Below are 19,572 nucleotides of genomic sequence, written 5' to 3'. Positions count from 1 at the left end.
TCTCTAGGAAAACAGTAACAGGAAGGATTTTTTAGAGGGATTGTCAAAGGTTAAACTATTGCAGAAGAAATGGAATCTCACAGAACATGAAGAATTGCTGAGTGCTAAAAGGAAAATAAGGGAGTATTTGGATATGTATGAATTTAGAAAGGTTGCTATTAAGCAAGTATTTTTTGATAACACTAGAGTAGAAAAACTACTGCCATGATGTCTTAGGCAACAGAGTACTAAGGGTTGCCGCCAAACTGGGAGCCAATGAAAAGAAAAATCACCAGAGACTAGAGAGATATTGGAGGTATTTCAGAAAATCTGAAAAAAAAATAATTCTATGAAACTTTATAAAAAGCTGATGAACCAAGAAAAAGTTAACTATGCCTTAGTATGTGGAAGATGAGACTCAAGAGGATTGCTAGGATAGGAAGGGATGAGATAAAAATGGTAGTCTCTGGAAACAAATGGCATTCCTGTGGAAGTATGAAACACATGAGGGAAGAAAGTGATAAAGATATGGAAAGCTTTATTTAAAAATACTTTAAAAGGAGATAGAGTATCAGCATCTTGGAAGAAAGATATGGTGGCTGTTTTACCCAGTGGGGTAAAAACTTCAGTAGAACAATGAAGATCCAGGGGACGTGTAAAAAGAAGCCACTATTGTTGGTGGGTCTTGATGCAAAGAAGGTATTCAACAGTCAGTTGCGATGTTATGCGTGGGGCTATGGTAGCCATTTCCTTTCCCTGATAGAATAACATGGTTAATTATGAAGATCTATGAAGTGTCAGAGGCCGAAATTAAGGTGGGAAGGTCCCCACTGTGTTTGAACAGAGGAAGCAGGTAGGATTGTCCTTTTTCTTTGGTTTATACTTACAGCCATTGGCAAAGAAAAAAAGTGGCACACAAATACAAGGATATAACTGGTGCAGTAGCTTTATTTACAATCAATATTTGTACTTGATAATCCAGAAAAGGACAATCTTCTTCATACTGATCACTGCTGTAGTAGCTTTAGCTATATGGGTTATATCCTGCCAAGGATATAACAGCCAGCCAGCTTCCAAAGCTTCAGGGCACCTTTAATGCACTCAAACTGTCAAGCAGCTTGAGCTGAGCTGACTGAAAGAAAGTTTGGGTGCATAGCCCTTCAGAGCTTTACTGCCGCCAAATAGTACACTCCTCTGAGGATTTTGAGGATCAACAGTCGGCTTGTGCTTTCTTTAGCTGGGCAGAGAAGTTCCCTTTGAGGAAAAACATTTTCATTTTCTTACTGAAGTTTAACTACTTTCTTCTTCAGGGAAGTTATTTTAAAGCTATGAGTGTTGTGTTTTAATGGCTGAGGGGCTGCCATGGTGTTTGAAAGTTCTTTGTGTTTCCTGTCAGTAAAAAAGTAACTTGTGGTTTTACTGGCACTACTGCTTCTTTCCCATCCGGATACATGCACCACTTTTGGCTTGACCATGGAACAGATTGTCACTCTCACAGTCGATCCTCCTTCCAGCCATAAAAAGAAAAGTTAAGCAAATATTCTTTTCTACCACAGCAGGCTAGTAGTTTGCCTCAGCCACAGGAGGGGAACTCTGCTTTGGCCATCTGTTGTACCTCAGACCACTCATCTTTTACCCTGGATCACTCTGGTGTAGCACCCTACAGCCACTATGGACCAGGGGTTAGCCACATGCTCTGCGACTTTTGGGGTCCCCTCAGCGGGGAAGGAAGAACTACTCGTCAGTCCTGGAAGAGGTACCAGGGAAGGTTTCCCTGTTGCGTCAGAATGCAGTGCCCATCCCTGGGGAAGCAGCTGCTGCCATTAGTAACAAAGTTAGCCCAATTTTTCATGTAAAAAAAAAAATCAGAAAACCAAGCATGTATCTACTCCTCCTCAACATTTCTTTGGAAAGGGGTAGTTCACATGGACTAGTTCATGGTTTGACTCAGGCTATTGATCTTTCTTGTAGAATAGTTTCTGGTAAAAGAAAAATGGATGCCCCCTTTCCTGATGAGATTCTAGGTTCTGAATCTGAACAGGAAGATGCAAGGATGGACTCAGGATTTTGTCCTCAGGATATCTGATTCAAAAAGAGAAATCTCACTTTCTGATTCTCCCTATGGGGGGTTCTCTGAGACATTTGCTAGAATGTCCCAGTGTTTTCAGTGGGAGAACACTGAGGTTTCTCAATCCTTCAAAAATACTACGAGTTGCTACAGAAGGATCTTCCAGAACCTACACCCATTCCTCCTGTCCTGTCTGCTTTAGAGGAGGTCTGTTTTACTGCCTGCAGTTTTCCTGATAGACAGCTGTTCTCAAAAAGGCAGACAAGTTCTTCAGTCTTTCCCACTCTTTCTACTATGAATGGGAAAATTATTGATAGGCATGGGAAAAAAGTGCATACTTCTGGATCTTTGAATTTAAAATTTTTTAATTTTCAGGCTTGTATGTTAAAGTTTATTCTGACTCATTGTGAAAGTATGAGGAACGTTTTACCTCCAGTTTCTTCTTGTGAAGAAAAAACTGCTTTAAATAACTTAGTTTCTTCTACTACAAAGGTCACCACTTATTGCTTGCATCGTGTATATTTATTACTCTTTTGATACTTCTTCCAGGGCAATGGCCACTTGTACAGTTTTAAGGCGATTTGCTTGATTGCATTCTTAGAACCTTCAAGATGATGTTAAACATTATACTTTAAATTTACCCATGGATACAGATTTACTGTTTGACCCCTCTGCTGTAGAAGTGATTAAAAGTGTGATAAAAAGGGGAAAGCCGATCCAGGGACTCTTAAGACTTTCAGCCATCCTTTTCCAAACTGTCCAAGAGATTTTCTTTGTTCTCATTCACTTTGGGCAAAAAACAGAATTCAGGTAAACAAACATTTAAGAAGTGGAAAGGAGGTTCCAAAAAGACGTATCAAACCTCAGAAAAAAAACAAGGGTACTCCAGCAAGCCTGAATGAGTATTTAATAGACTTTGTGACCCCCTCCCACCATGGTCCTCTTTCTCTTCCAGAAAATCTGAAGCTCCATTTCTCTTTTGCAACAGATTGTTTCAGACATATGGGTTCTCAAAATCATTCATCACGGTTACAGATGGCGTGGGAGGAAATCCTTCATTTCCAGTGGGTCACTCTATCCTGCAAATTAGAGTGTTTTGTTTCCACCTGTTCTTTATCACATGCTGTCCCAAGGAATGAAAGAACAAACTCCTCCTTCCCAAGTGGGGAAGGGGTTTTATTCAAGGATATTCCTAGCTTAGAGGCCAGTTCTGGATTTTTCTTTCCTAAACCTGTTTGTGATGGTGCTCAAATTCAAAATTATGTCACTTCACAACCTGTTGCCTCTTCTTCCTCTTTCAAGTTTCCTGGTAACACTAGACTAAAAGATGCGTATCAGTGCATTCCTATTCATTCAGACCAGGCATTCTGAAGGGTTTGTATGTCTGGATCACATTATCTGTTCTCTGCCTTACCCTTCAACTGTTCACTGCACCAAGTGAGTTCACAAAGGATCTAGCTCCAGTTATAGGTCACTGCAGATTACACTGTATTCACAATTTTTCCATATTTGGATGACTTGCTTTTCTTTGCAGAATCTTTTACAAGATGTCAGTAATCTCTCTCTCTCTCTTTGGTGAGAGCTCTCTTGAACAAGCTGGCATTCTAAGAGAAAATTCAGAAGTCTTACTTGACTCCACACAGGAGTGTATTCTGGGATGTCAACTAGACACCTCAGTTCAAAGAGATTTACTCTCATGGGAAATAATAGATTTTTATTTTCATTTGTCTCTAAGGTTTTCCACTCGGACTTCAATCACTGTGAGGAAATGCCTCAGAATTTTGAGTCTTGTGGCATCTACGATTCTCAAGATACCCCAGACAAGGCTCCAAATGAGAAAGATACCGTGTTATTTGAAATCTCTTTGGTTCCAGCATTAAAACCCTTTACCTTCTCAGATCCCAGTACCAGAGTTTGTCAGAAGAGAAATCATGCAGTGGAGGCAACAGATATCCTTAAATCAGGGTCTCCCCTTCTCCCACCCTGCTCCAAAGCAGTCACTCACCACAGAGGCTTCAGACTTTGCTTGGGGAGCATTTTTAGGAAAGAGAAAAGTACAGGGAATGTGAGACACCAAGGAGAGATGCAAACACAAACATCAAGGAGAGATGCTTGTCCTAATCAAGGCACTCAATTCTGTAAATCATCTTTGGTCCCATGGACCTCTTCAAGTGGTTACAGACAATACCACAGTGATATGGTACACCAACAAGCAAGGTGGAGATCTATGTTGTACCCCTTTTGCAGACTATTCATTGTTAGCATGGGATATATCTTCAGAGCACAATCTCACTCTACAGGCATCCTACATTCTATCAGAGCAAAACTGTAGGGCAGACAAAACCGAGCAGGACCAGGGCGGACCCTCATGTTTGGAAACTAGATCTGGGGGGGAGGGGTCTTCCAAGATGTGATCCATTTGTGGGCAGATACTCAAGTAGACCTCTTTGTTTCCTAACTGAACAATACACTGGCAAAATTCTGTTCCAGGACTCCATGCATGAAGGCGTGGAACACATATGCCTTTTCTTTGGACAGAAATGTCCCTGTTAGGTCTTTCCAGTAATACCCAGGATACTTCTGAAATTTCAGAAGGAATACGCCAAGACCATTGTGGTCACTCCATTCTGGCCCAGGCAGCCATGGTTGTCCCTTCTTTTGGAAATGGCCAGAGGCAATTACCACAAGCTTCCCCACAGAATGGATCTACACACACAGAACAGGGATGTCTGGTACAAGTAAGTGACTGAGCTACTTGTTGCAGTTGGTTCATCCATTGATTCAGATTAAATAGTGACTAATTTGGCTTTGCAGAACTAGTGTACATTTGTGTGGAGCAAGCTGAAATATTTACTGTGTATGTGTGAAAAGCTCATGACACATTAATGTTACATTTTTATCATAATAGGTTCATAGGTTGGTACTAGGCTATCTGCCCGAAGGCATATATTAGCCCAGCCACCTTGTGCAGTATTCACCGCCCCTTTAGTAGTTCCCTAGACCCTTGTACTAGCAGCTAGTACCCTTGGCCTCTATCTTGTAGTGCTGTTGGTGTGATCCCCGGTGTGAACTTTCTGTTACCCATCCACTCATCAAGGTTCCTCTTGAAGAGTGATAGTGAGGGGCTCTGTCTTATGTAGATCGGGACCCTGTTCCATAGTAAGGGAAGTCTCTGTGAAGGGAATCTATCCCTCCAGCATGTTCTATTCATTGTTGTGTTGAGGTTTATATCCCTAGAGCGTGTAGTTCGAGTAGATTTGGTTTTGCTAAGATGGAGCATGTTCAGCAATTCTGGGCTGGACATGGCTCTGTACGTTAGACAGAGATCGCCTCTGAGAAAGTGGTATGCAACAGAGAACAGTCTCAGCTTTTTCAATCGTGCTGCATAGGGCAACTGTTTGAGGCCAGTAATCCTCTTGGTTAGGTACCTCTGTGGCCTCTCCAGCTGCTGGAGATGTCTAGCCAGGTACATTCCAATTGGTGCATTGTACTCAATAATGGGTCTGATGAGGGAAGAGTAGAGGGGCACCATTACATCCTTAGATCTTGATGCGAACCCTTTCGTGATCAGATGGGTCACATAGAAGGATTTTCTAACCACTTTGGCAACATGGTTATCAAAAGAAAGCTGACTATCTACTTGGGTCCCTAGATCCCTTATTTCTTCTTCAGATTTCAGGGGATTACCTCCTATGTTGTAGTTTGCGGGTACATTGTTTTTTACAAAGGGGATTACTACGAATTTTTTTGCATTTAGCTTGAGACCATGACTTTGACACCATGCATCAGTCTCATTTAGGCCCTTCTGGAGGATCTCCATGTCGGCCGGAGACTCTATTATAGCACCCAGTTTGCAGTCATCCACAAACTTAGTCAGCCACAGCCCTTCCGTGCTTGCCTGTACTTCTGAGAAGTATATGCCAAACAGGAGGGGCCCCAGGACAGAGCCCTGAGGCACACCACTCGTTACTGGTCTGGATTCGGACATAGATTCCGCTAATCTTACTTTATGGGATCTGTCTGAGAGCCAATTTGCGATCCATCTTGTGACATAAGGGTTTATGCCCAGGCTGGTGAGCTTATCAATAATACCTGAATGGGGAATGGTGTCAAATGCTTTAGCAAGGTCAAGGTAAGCTGTGTGTACCTCCTTTCCCTTATCTATAGCCTGAGTAACTGTCTCAAAGAAATCCACCAGGTTCAGGAGGCATGATCTGCCCTTGACAAAGCCGAACTGTGTGGGGTCCAGTGACTGGAGGTTCCCGATCTTTCCATTTATGAGTTCCATAATGATTCGCTCCATAGCCTTACAGATCAGACTGGTCAGGCTTATTGGTCAGTAGTTCCCAGGGTCAGTTGTGGCCCCACCCTTGTGTAGCGGGACCACCATTGCCGTGCGCCATTCTATGGGCACATATCCTGTGGAGAGGCTGAGACTGAACAGGGTATTAAGATGCAGGGTTAATTCCTTTTGGAGCTCGCGTATGACACAGCCTGGGACACCATCTGGTCCCATGGAGGCAGTGTTTTTAGCTTTAGATAGAGCCTTGTTAACCAACGTATCAGTAATAATTGGACGTACACAATCCCCTAGAATGGTAATAGGCCCTATAGGTGGTGGTGGGGGGGGGGATTTGCACTGAACCTGTCAGCCAAGATGTTGGCAATGTCAGAAGGGTCAGTGTATTTTGTTCCATTTTGTACTAGCTCAGAACAGACCTGAGCATTGCCATTTAGGTTTTTGATGAAGCCATAGAAGGCCTTACGGTTATCCTTGGCAACTTTCTTTTCAAACTTAGCTTTAGTTGACTTGATGAGGACCCTCAATTTCTTACTAATGCTGATCAGGGATGATTTTTCTACTTGAGATTTGGCCTTTTTTTGTATAAGTCTCCTCCTTTTATTGTAAAGTTTGCTTATGGCTGGGGTCCACCAGACTGTTTTTTTCTTGCTTGAGGAAGGAGTCTTGGTTTTATTTGGGATACCATGGTCCATGCAATCCTGAAGATGCATATAGAGTGCCTTGGTGTAGGATTCCGCATCCTGGACATCATTATCCTTCTGCAAGGGAATAGTGAAGCTTTCCACTTCGGATGCAAGTAGTTTGAAGTTTGCTTTGGAAAGGTTTTTGACTATGGTTTCTTTGATTGGGGGAGGTGGAGGAGTAAGGATGTCCAGGGTTATCAGTTTGTGGTCGGATCTGACCAAGGAGGGGGTGATAATGGGTGTGGTACAATGGGCGCCCATATTTGTGATGATTAAATCCTATATGTTGTCCCCTCTAGTGGGGGAACATACAAGTTGTTCAAGGGCATTTGAATTTATAAATTCTATGAATCGCTGAGCATAGGAGTTGGAACATTGGTAGTTCGCCCAGTCTATACCAGGGTAGTTGAAATCACCCAAGATTATGGTGTTAGGTAGGACCTTTATATTTTCCACCAGATGAATTGGAGAGTACACCTGAAGCTGACCTCTGGACATGCTTTGAAGAGTAAATTGAACTTAAGCCCTGCGGACGATCGAGGGTCTTATGCTATATTATAATAGTGCTGTCTAGGAAATTTGGAGAATAATAGCGCTGTCTAGGAGATTAGGACAAGTGCTGATTTCTGTTTTGCAAATGCTGCAATAACAGCAGCTGATCTGAAGCACTTGAGATGAGGCTTGCCTAGTTCTAAGGGAAAATTTACAGTGCAGACTTTGTGGGACCGAGAATAGTATACCCCAGCTAACCGGCGCTGCCCGACACTGCTCTGTGCGCAAGACCACGCAAAAAGAGAGTTGCAGGGTTTTCCTCTAGATAAGTGAGGAAAGTGAGTACAAGAGCTGTTTTTCTCTAAGCAAGTGAGAAAAGTAAGTACAAAAACTGTTTTCCTCTAGGTAATGAGGAAGATAAGAGTGCTATAGTAATTAGTAATTCAGACATCTGAAGTGATCAAGGTCGTGTTTAGTAGAAGTGGCTATAAGTGCTGGGTAAGAGGGCTGTCTGCTTATGAAAATGATGTACCTTGCCATTGTAACCAAGTTAAACAGTCATTAGTCTGGCTTTTAAGGACTACTGTGCATTTGCCTGAAAGAACTAGGGGTACTTTACTATGGCAATTTGTTTAAATCACAATCAGACCAAAAGGGCATACTAAGTCAATAAAGTGAATGCAATCAATGGGTTATATAGGTTAACTATGGATACAAATGACTTACTATGGTTGCTGTCTGATAAAAGTTAAACAGTCATAGAGCTAGATTGTCAGTAGGAGTACTGATATCAGTCTAAAATGATCACCTCTATGGAACGGATGTGTGTCTGTGCTGGGGGCTGAGTTTTATTCATCCTAGTCATATATCACACAATAAGTGGCAGTCTTTGGAGGTCTGTGCAGAATGTGTGGGAAATCTTCCACCCAAGCTAATTAAACACCCTTAAAGAGTTAACCCAATAGTTAGGGATCTGGGAACTTATATAAACAGCAAAAGTATAGTTGAGCACACTTACCATAAATGTAGATGTTCGAGTGTATTCACTGTTGCAGTCATCACATTTGGGTTATCTGCCTGCAGGTAGCCCTCACTGGCCTAAATACCAGAGTCTTCAGATTTCTGTGTCAGATGCTGTTGCTTCTTCCATGATGTCAGGTCGTCAGGGGTATAAAACATGCAACCGACGCCATTACATCAGTTTTTCTTGCCCCAGATGTCAGGTGCCCCCACAACAGGAAGCAATAACATGGTATGGTACACCCCGAACAAAAAGCAAACACACATGATATAATATATGCCAAACAAGAAGGAAAGGTAGACCCAAGAGAAGTCAAGGGGCTTGAGGGAGGGTAACCAGGTTCACTTGGTAGCTCAAGGCTGTGATCCACAGAGCCATGGATAGTCTTCAGAGTGGGTAGGAATGAGTTCCCCCCTGCTTGTTTATGTATCACATAACTGTAGTGTTGTCTGTCTTTACCAATAGTTGTCCTGGAAAAATAAGGTCTTCGAAGGCTGTCAGAGCATTCTATACAGCTAGCATTTCTTTTTGATTGATATGAAGGTGCATCTGTTTTGGGTTCCATTTGCCCTGAATGCACTGCCCTGCCATGTGAGCCCCCCATGCATAGTCTGATGCATTTGTTGTTAGGGTTTGGGCAGCAGGGGGTAGAGTGAAAGGGAGTCCCTTGTTGTGGTAGCAGGCCTCTGCCCACCAAAGGAACTCTGCCCTTAGACAAGGAATGATGGGAATCATTGTTTCCAGGTCCTGAGAATGTTGACATCATATACTTTTTAGATACCATTGAAGTTTCCTCATATGCAGCCTTGCATATGGCATTAACAGAATGCAAGAGACCATGAACCCCAGGGCTTGCAGGATTTTCCTATCAGATAGCTGGGTTTTTGTGCCCAGTAGGTTGATGTAGGTTGCCAATGTTCCTCTGGAGTGAGGAATGCCATCTGGGAAGTTGTGTTCAAGCTAGCTCCCAGGAATACAATCTGTTGGCAGGGTACTAAGTGTGATTTCTTCTCATTGATGGTGAACCCCAGTGAGGTTAGAAGTCTCTTTACAAATGCCAGGTGTTGTAATAGCAAGTCCTGACTTTCTGCCTGAATCAGGCAATCGTCCAAGTATGGGTAAATCTGAATATTTCTCTGCCTGCAAAATGCAATGGCTGGAGCTAGGCACTTTGTGAATACCCTGGGCGCAGCAGATAAGCCAAAGGAAAGTGCAGAGAACTGATGGTGCATGGAGCCCGCCCTGAAACGTAGGTATTGTCTGCAGGATTCCCTTATTGGGATGTGCAGGTAAGCTTCTTTTAAGTCTAGGGTTGCCAGCCAGGCATCCTTGGCTAGCATAGGAAGAAGCTGTTGAAGAGTTAGCATTTTGAATTTTGGAACCACCAGAAAGGTGTTGAGAATAGACAGGTCCAGGATAGGACACCAGGAGTTTTTTTTTCTGGGAACCAGGAACAGTCTTGAATAAACACATTGCCTCCTTTGTTCTGCTGGGACAGGTTGAATAGCCCGATACCAAGGAGAGAGAGCGAGCACTTATTTTTGGGCCTCCGCCCACTGATTTGGGGGGAGGTCTGGCCATCCATTTGGGGTTGGGAGCAAGTGGAAGTGGAATCTGCATCCTAGGGAAACTATGCTTAAAACCCATTTGTCCTGGGTAATGAGTTCCCAGTTTTTTGCATGCAGGGCAAGCTTTCCTCCAAAGGGAGCAAGTAGTTGAACAGGGCTTGGAAGAGTTAAGGCTAAGTCACTGTGCCATTTTTCCATAGGGGAGTGGCTTACTACTCTCTGCTTTGGAAGTGGGAGCCCCCCACTGCCTAGATCTGTGCATAGCCTAAGACTGAGGTCTCGGTGGTCTGCTGCTCCTGGGTTTGGACTGAGAAGGCCTGGAAGGGACTGGAAAAGACCAGTTCTTTGAATGCCAATGCCTGCTGAATCTGGGAGGCTGTACTGGTAAGAAATCTTTAACAGTTTGCATTGATTTTGCTTTTTCTTCCATCCTTTTGAGGACTTCTTCTGCTTTGTTGCCAAAAAGACAGTCATGCTTTAAGGGTGCATCCAGTAATTTAGCTTTAACATGATCTGGCAAGTTTTGTTCCTTAAGCCAAGCATGCCTTCTAAGTACAGACCCAGTGACAGCAGCCCTGCAAGATTCTTCTAAAGCATCAAAACCACATTGCAAAGTATGTTTACCAACTTGTTCAGCAGAATGCATTAACTCTTGCAAATCTGTGTGTTCAGGCCTGTCAGTAATCAACATAATTTTCTGTTTAAGTAGTCCCATAACATGCTGCTGATACTTTAACATATGAAGCTGGCAATTTACAGCCCTAATGGCCAAAGTAGCAGAAGTGTATACCTTCTTACCCCATCTGTCTAAAGCTCTAGAGTCCCTATCAGAAGGGGTAGGATTTTTGGCAGTAGTATCCTTAATGCCTTTTGGTCCTTGAGGAAATGGTCTCTGGATCCGCAGTAGGATTCTTGAAGAGGAATTTGTGAGAGTCAGGTACTCTGTAGTACCTATCCGGTTTCCTAGGAGCTGGAGGCAAAGTGTCTGGGGTAAGGCTGCATTCCAAGAAAACATCATCTACAATCTCCAGTTGAGGCAGGAGCTCTTTTTGGACTCAGAATAGTCCTGGCTTTCCCAGCAGAAATGCTCAATAAGGGTATTCAAGGTTTCACCAAAAGAAAAATCTTCTGGAGGGGAAGCAGAGGGAATGGAATCCTCTGCATCAAAATCCTCATAAGTAGATAAGGGTAAATCCTTGTCAGAAGGAACAGAGATATCAGATTCCTGATCAAAAGAATCAGAAGGAAAATCAGTTCTAGGTCTTTTAGAGGGGGAAGGCTGGTTTCCCCTAATTAAGGTAATAAGGTCTTCAGCCATTCTAATTATTTGTTGCATATGGGCCTGAGAATGCGGGTTGGTCGTCGGTTTTCTAGGTGTAGTGCAAGGAGGCCTGAGGAATTCGGTATTCTTAGCTTGAAACAAAGTCGTCGGTTTAAAATGAAAATCGGTAGGCCTGAATACATCCTCAGAAGCCGGTGCCTGCACAGCGGCTCCGGATCCATCCAAGATAGAGACATCCGCAGGTTCCATAGTTGAAGAAGCATCTCGCGGCATACCGGACTCCGAATGGGTCTCAGTAGAGGCCTGCAAATCTGTAGTAGCAGGTATCAGGGGCTGCAAAAGTGCCTCACTGAGTACCAGCGGACTGGCAACTAACTTAATGGAAGCGTCATCGGCCGTTTTGGACCTATGCGGTCTGTCTCTGTCTTTATCCTTGCGTTTTTTTGGAAGATCAATAGTCAGATGGCTTAACAAAGCCATTTCAGAGTATAGAGATCATGAACAAAAGTATTTAGCTACGCCCGACGACGAACAGTTCGGGTGCTGAACAAGGGACGTTGTGGTCTGGGTCTAAACACGTGACGCAGTAAGAATGAAAATCTCTATGAGGTATTTGCTTTCCACAGGCAAGACAATTGTTAATTTTTTTCTGACATCAGTTAGAACAAGAAAAAAGGAAACCCAATGGGGTACTTATCTTTTTGAAGACTTCAAGTCTGAAACTCGAAAATGAAAATTTCAGGAGTCGGCCGACCGGCACTTGTGAACTGCTTCTGCTTCTGGCACCGCACGGCAAGAAAGACTGATGTAATGGCGTTGAATGCATGTTTTCTACCCCTGATGACCTGACATCATGGAAGAAGCGACAGCATCTGACGCAGAAATCCGAAGACTCTGGTATTCAGGCCGGCTGAGGGCTACCTGCAGGCAGATAACCCAAATGTGATGACTGCAACAGCAAAACATGAAGAACATCTGGCCTTTGACCACTTAGGCAAGATAGTAACCACCCCTCCCAGATACCTGAAGCTGTAAACCTGTTACACGATTTTCTCGTGTATCTCAATTCTCTGCTTCTTCTGATTTTCTCCATTTGTTGTCATGACATCTGTCTTATCTGTACTCAGTTTCATTTCATTTGCCTTTAGCTTTGCATTCCATTCATTTCTGTTATCCTTTGCTGAAGTTCTTGCTGAGAGTTGCCCGTAATGCTATACAGCCTACAAACAGCAACTTTGTTGATCTGCCCCTCCGATCTGTTTGCTAATATAGTCCATGACCAGTATGAGCAGCAGTTGGCTCAGAGCTTTGCACTGATGCACACCCACTTCCATGGGAAAATCATTCTATGTTGCACAACTCAAACAAGGACACTGCATCTAGGTCAAAGGAAGTTATAGCACACTCTAGTCAGACCTTTCATTGAGTCCAGTGACCCATATGTCATGTACCGAACAAGGCACTTGCAACAATATGAATGCCCTTCAAAGGTTCCTCACCAAGAGAAACATGGCTATGAATACCTTGCCCTACAAAAATTGTTTTAAGGCCCAATCTCCGTAGTCAGTCTCCTACAGGCTACTGAGAAGTGATCTATGCCTAGCATATAAGGCATCCTCAGATCCAGTCCTGATGGATCTGTTGCACATCTACAAAACAAACAGCAGAAACACTAGACCTAAGACCTGAACTTTCCTTGTGACATGAATAGAACATGCTGAAGAGACTGTGTGTCTCAAAGGATCCCTGCACTATGGAATAAGCTCCCCATCTACATGAAGTAGAATTAATTCCTGACCCTATTCAAAAGAAACCTTGATCATTGGATTGTAAATAATAAATTCACCCTCACTCTGGCCCCATGTCTCTGACAGAGGTTGACAGTAAGTAAATTAATCCCGAACTAACATACCGCCATAACCCTTAGCTACCTCTTTGCTATCATACCCCACCATGTAGGTGTCCAAGGAACTTGTGGACAAAACTGGGCTGGATGGCTAGGCTTGTAAAAACCCTGGTGATCACTAACCAAGTATAAACCTAGGGACCTATCAAGCAGTTGTGTTGAGACACAGAGCAGCATGACAAAAAGCACCAACGGTGGTCTCCAAACAGGAGATGGGCAGCACTCGCATGATTTATAAGACATGCATATATAACCTCTGTAAGGAATGCTGCAACAAGAAAATAACTATGGATGTTTACAGGTATAAAGTCTTGTATGTAAACCAAAACTATGTTGCAAAGAATCTTCACTTCTGGTTCTTACAATTCAAACTTAGTGGCTGGTTAAAGAAATAACACTGATGAAGATTAGTATAGTATTTTAGATGTGCAATTTGCTGAACAGTTGCTTAGCTGAGGAAAAAAATGAAACACGAACATTTAAATTGCAGGCTATGTCTGAAGTTGCACAAAGCAAGCAAATGCAAGGTTACTGAGTATCTACTGTTGAAGTGTACCTTTGGGTGCACACCACCACCACTCGTTCATCTAACAAAACTATATATTTTAATACTTTCCAACACATACACATGTATAATCACAAGGATGACCAACTTCCTCAGCTGCACCCACATGAATTCATGTTAATTTCTTGCAGATTACTCTTTTAAAAGCTGTATATCAGAACTGAAACCACAGAGCATGTTTGTGTTTCCAGTTCTCCATTGTCTGACACCAAACCAACAGCTCAATTACTCACCTTCTTTACAGCACAGATATTTTTCTCTTCAGATGTCTTGCTGATTGCATTGAAAACTGAAGCTACATCCTCCCTAGCTGCTAGGAGATGTGCAAGTGTCACATGCGATTCAGAGGAGAGTGTCCGTCTCAGAGGTTCAAATGTCTCTACCATATGATTAGTCTGTTTCTGAAAAACAAAGGAGAATTCTGAACTTCTGACATACTCACCAAAAATAAAACTAACAGTAAACACCACACTTAACAGAACAGGTAAAAGCATCATTATAATCTCTTCAGCATGGTCTTCACTAACTTCAGTTTACATTATTCAAGTTTATATGTCAGTATTAAACACACAAATACACACACACATTATACATCACAGGATCCTTACTAAAAACTGAGAAGATCCATATAACCACTTATTTAAGTAACATTTTTCAAATAAAAGAGTTGAATGAGTGCTGTAACACTGTAGCTACAGGAGTACTAAATGTGCCAGCTCTGTGGTATATGGTTTTGGCCATAGCTATACTTCAACCAGCAGAGATTCAAATTTGAATAGTGGCCTTGGAGCATGAGGATCCAGGATGGAGGAATGGAAGTGAGCAGCTAATGTCATTCTGTGGAAGGTGTTAGAGTCTTTCTGCAAATGTATCACATGGAGAAGGCTAAAACATTCTAGCTCTTTCACAAGGTATAGGACGGGTAGACTTGTACAGGACTGTGCTCACAAAAAAGGCACAGAACAGCAATCATTCCACCACAGTTGCAGGCCACATCTGTGCATGCGAATGGAGTGTGTGTGTGTGTGTGGGGGGGGGTTGCAGCATTCCATAGGTCTCCTACCCTGCAGTGAATGACCGCTATAATCCCTCTTCACTCTCTCCTCACTCTCCTGTCTTCCCAGGATGGTAGAGTTTGGGGAAATTAACGAACCAGTAGGGGATTTAGGGCTATACATTTAATAATAATAATAATAAAATATATCCTTGTACAGAAGTCAATTTTAAAATTATTCATCATGATTCCATGGGACAGGCATGCAACAAATATACAGAATCTCTATCTGCTCAAGCATATTTAGTGTACTACTGCATAAAATGGTACACAACTCACCACTTGGTAAAACACCAAACTCCAGTAATCTCAGTCTTCCAGAACATGAGAAAAATATTGTATAGGCTACTAGTAAAATCCATGCACACAACAGATATTTATTTGGCTGCCTATGTATTAAAAAAAAACAGTAAACAGGTGATAAAGATCAGCACACTGCAATAATCCTGCTGGTTGCAGTATAGCCTAACTCAAGTTCCATTAATAGCTTTAAAACTGCCCACTCTATTTAAATTAATTTATTTAATTATTGTTTGTTTAGCGGGCAAGTGAGCTGCCCTAAAGACGAACTTCAGACACAACTTTGGCCCTATGGCAGCAATACAATTTCAGGTATGTACTTCTTCATATGTACATTTGGGTGTGACAGCTATACAATTAGAGCATATTAAGCTTGGTGGCAAGATCCTCAAGTGGATTTGGAGACCAAATAAAATGTATTAAGAAAACAAAATCTTAATATGGATGGGAAATTAGCTTTGACATAAGGTAAGGTGCAAAAAAGAGTACGGTTGTGTAAGTTGCACTTACCTATAACTGTAGAGATTAGAATTCCTCACTGCTACAGTAGCCCTTAGGTAATGTAGGTGGTTTTCTGCATAGGAAATGCCAACAGCCCAGCTTTAAAAAGCTCTGGCTTCTCCTAACTCCTTAAACTCTGAATGCTGACCGGTTAATTCCAAGAAAGGAAAACTGAAGTTTTCTTCAGGACTTTCTTGCCCATGCAAGGAGAGAAGAGTACATAAATCCTGAATCAAACCATCAATAATAACAATAAGACAAAGAAGAGAGAAGCTCAAGACTACTTTATTTCCCAACTACAAATATATACCGATCCCGGAGGCCCTGGAGAATGATGCTAGCAAAGCTTTACTAAGACCTAGAAAAAGAATCCAGTTTGCAATACTTGTAAAAGTATGTACACAGGACCATGTAGCTGCCTTTAGAATGCTTCTAGCGTCCACTCCTTTTCACAGTATTGCCTTGATACTACCTGGAATAGATTTGCCATGGTGGGAATTATAAAAACAGTAGCATGGGACAACCACCTGTAAACTGCTTGTTTAGACACAGGGTGTCCCTTTTTGCCCCTTGATATGGAATAAATAGCTGGTCAGCTTTTCTAAAGGGTTTAGTTCTGTCAGGATAGTACCTTATGCATGTCCAGAGTAGGCAGAATTCTTGTGTCCTGTTTTTTTATGTACTGGGCATAAAACTGGGAGACTTGATGTCTTGATTAAAAGTAAACTTTGAAACTTCTTTGAACATGAGTGAGGGTTTGCTCTTAAAGAAACCCTATCCCTGTGGAAAGTCAGACAGGACTCACCGACCATGAGAACTTGCAACTCAGACATTCTTCTTGCGGAGGTCAAAATGATGAGGAGTACAGTTTTCTATATCTGTGGGCATAATGGGGGCTTCCATGTTCTTCAGACCTGAGCACTGAGATGGCTATCAGTGTAAGGCACATTGGTGTGATGTTTGTGATAAAGTCAAGTAGGAACAATCCCTTGACAGGTGAAAGCACAATTTGGTTGACAGTATCAACAGTGAAAAAAACCTAGAAATCTAGAAAGCACTGTAGGTATCTGTTTCTAGTAGTAAAAGTCTTCTAATTTACAGATGGGTTGAATCATTCCGATGAGTTAGGCTTTTATAGTAAGGGGCACAACCTTGTTCAGATAAGCTTCATGGATAGTACAAGTCATGGGGGGGGTTGTCATTTGCTAGGATATGGAAGGCAGTCTTTTTGACAATTAGGACATGGAACAGTATCTAATTGTTTTCCTGTCATGTAAGTCTGGACGTGATAGAATTTTGATAAATATGGACACAAAGCCTAGAGGTTATAAAATCTTGAGGAATATAAACACACCACCACCACCAATAGAAGTGGCATACCCAGTGGCTGAAATGAAAGAGCGGTAGGCATTAAATCTTGACAGAGATGGTGTGTTATCACTGCAAAGGAGATACGTTTCAGTGATGATGCATACATCAATATTTTCAAGTGACTGGAATGGTTCTAGAGAAGACTGTTTCTTGTTAAGGCTCCTAACATTCAGCAGTCAGCAGCACCACTTTTAAGTTATCCAGGCTTAGTTTGGCAAGGCTGGTAGATGTAGGAGACAGTCATCCTCCAAAAAAAAAAAAAGTTCCTGGAAAATTTTTTTAACAATATATGAAAAGCTCTGTTGACTGACCATCTCCTTCCAGGCAGGTATATATTAGAACCCATTTGAATGACATAAAACAGTCAACCAATTGGGACCTTAAGAAATACACAATACTTGCTCAATCTTCTTATAAAAATAAGACCAGAGGAGTAACAATTTTATGGAAAAAGACTTTCTTAAATCCCCAAATCATTTACAAACATGTAGATAATGATGGGCTCATGGCCATAGTTATACTTAAGTTTAATAATAAAATTTGGACCAAGGTTAATTTATACTGGTTCCCGGGTATGGGGGTTGGACTAGCTAAGAAACACTTAGACTTTATTATAACTACTTCTAAAGGTAATATTATACAAGGAGGTCATTTCAATTGTACCACAGATATTACAGAAACTACCAATAGGAAATCTCCTAGACTATTGTCCTCAGCCAAACAGTTAAAAATGGACAGAAATGATTAAATTAAAAGATACCTTTAATGCTTTGGGACCAAATTCTTTACTATTCTCATGCCAGGACTATAGACATGGTACCCAAACTAGAAGATAGAATGTATATCTTACAAGATCATTATTCTAAAATATTGAATTTTTTAATACAACCTTGTCTCTTTTCAGATCATGATTTCCAAGTGTATTGTTAACAGGGAATTAATCAGTTATTACTTCAAGGATTCCTTCATATATCACAAAAAATAAAGGCTTTAAATATTGGATGACTTCTGAACTTCAGCTTTTCTCAGAGATTAATTATAAACCTGAAGCAAACACAGTTATGGTTTGGGATTCTCTTAAGGCCTATCTCTATGGTAAAACCATTAGCTGGTACAAAAACAAAATTAAAGACTGGGACTCAGAGTCACAGCAACTCCAAAATCAAATATCTCTTAAATCTAATAAAAACTTAATTGCTACAGATAATAAGAGGAAAATAGAAGCAAATAAGAAATAGAATGAAATATTATCCCATAAAACTAATTTAGCTATGGAAAAACTGAAATTAAATTCTTATGCTACCTTTCCTAAGCATCTTCATAACCTATTTATGAAAGTTAAGATGCAATCAAAAATTAATAACATTGATGGTATCTTTCATGAAGGGAAAAGGAAAAAGTCACGAACATAGGGGACATTCTGGAGGCTTTTAAAGATACAATAAGTACAAATGAATGTGAAAAGTTACAGAATATAGTTCCCAACATAGCAAGAATTCCTGAGGAACTTAAGTTAGATCTACAAAAACCTATTTCTCAAAAAGAAATTATAGATGGGATTAAAGGAAGTAAGTCTAATAAAGCACCTGGAATAGATGGCTTAATTATAGAAATTTATAGATTGTTCCCTTCTTCTACAATCTCTCTCTTACTTAAAACCTTTCTTGAAGTTCAAACATTAGCAAATATTCCTCCTTCTTGAAGATATTCTCTAATTTCCCCTATATTAAAAGAGAATAAGGACCCTAATCATTGCAAATCATAGAGACTAATTTCTTTGTTGAATAATGATTATAAACTATTAATGTCAATTATGGTCAATAGATTGAAAACAATTAATGAAGACCAAACTGGTTTCATACAAAACAGGCATACACATGATAATATTAAAAGAGTATTAACTCTGATACATTACCTCAATAGAGGAAACCATGAAGCATTGATATTCAAAAGGCCTTTGACTCCTTAAATTGGGGTTATTTAAAGTCTTAACGTTATTTGATTCTCCTCCCCCCCCGTTTTTTACAACAATGATAAAGAAGATCTATGAAAATAATCTAGCATATGTTACTTTAGGTCCCTTTACCTCCAAAGCAATCCAAATCACTAGAGGTACTAGACAAGGATGTCTCATATCCCTTATCCTATTTGCTCTGTCCATAGAAATCCTTGCCATTTTAATATGTAATAACCCAAAGATAAGACATATAAATATATATCACCAATATATTTCTAAAATAATGATATTTACTGATGATGTCTTACTTACCTTACCCAACTCTAAGGAAATGTTAGGTGAAGTGGATATAGTAACAACAAATCTCAGGGCTCTCCTTCAACAAATCTAAATCAAAATATTTATTATTAAATAAAAAAAAGAACATACAGGTTCCAGTTAATCATATTATTGGAAACCAAGTTTCAACGCTAGACTATTTAGGAATAGTCCTAGGCAAGAATATAGGGGAAACTTTACAAC

General features: G+C 41.0%; 1 protein-coding gene across 1 annotated transcript in view; it reads right to left on the bottom strand.

Moving 5' to 3' along the window:
- Positions 1-19,572, bottom strand: part of LOC122806122 (protein FAM98A-like) — a 561,878-nt gene that overhangs the window by 114,845 nt on the left and 427,461 nt on the right. The window contains exon 8 of the mRNA XM_044076360.1: positions 14,101-14,268. Within this exon, the coding sequence (XP_043932295.1) occupies positions 14,101-14,268 (168 nt within the window). The remainder of the gene's footprint in view (positions 1-14,100; positions 14,269-19,572) is intronic.

This window comes from Protopterus annectens, chromosome 7.part0 (genome assembly GCF_019279795.1).
Source record: "Protopterus annectens isolate FY-2018-M chromosome 7.part0, PAN1.0, whole genome shotgun sequence".
In the NCBI taxonomy this organism is placed as follows: domain Eukaryota; kingdom Metazoa; phylum Chordata; order Ceratodontiformes; family Protopteridae; genus Protopterus; species Protopterus annectens.
The sequence above is the reverse complement of the archived record's forward strand: the minus strand, read 5'-3'. Positions and strand labels throughout refer to the sequence as shown.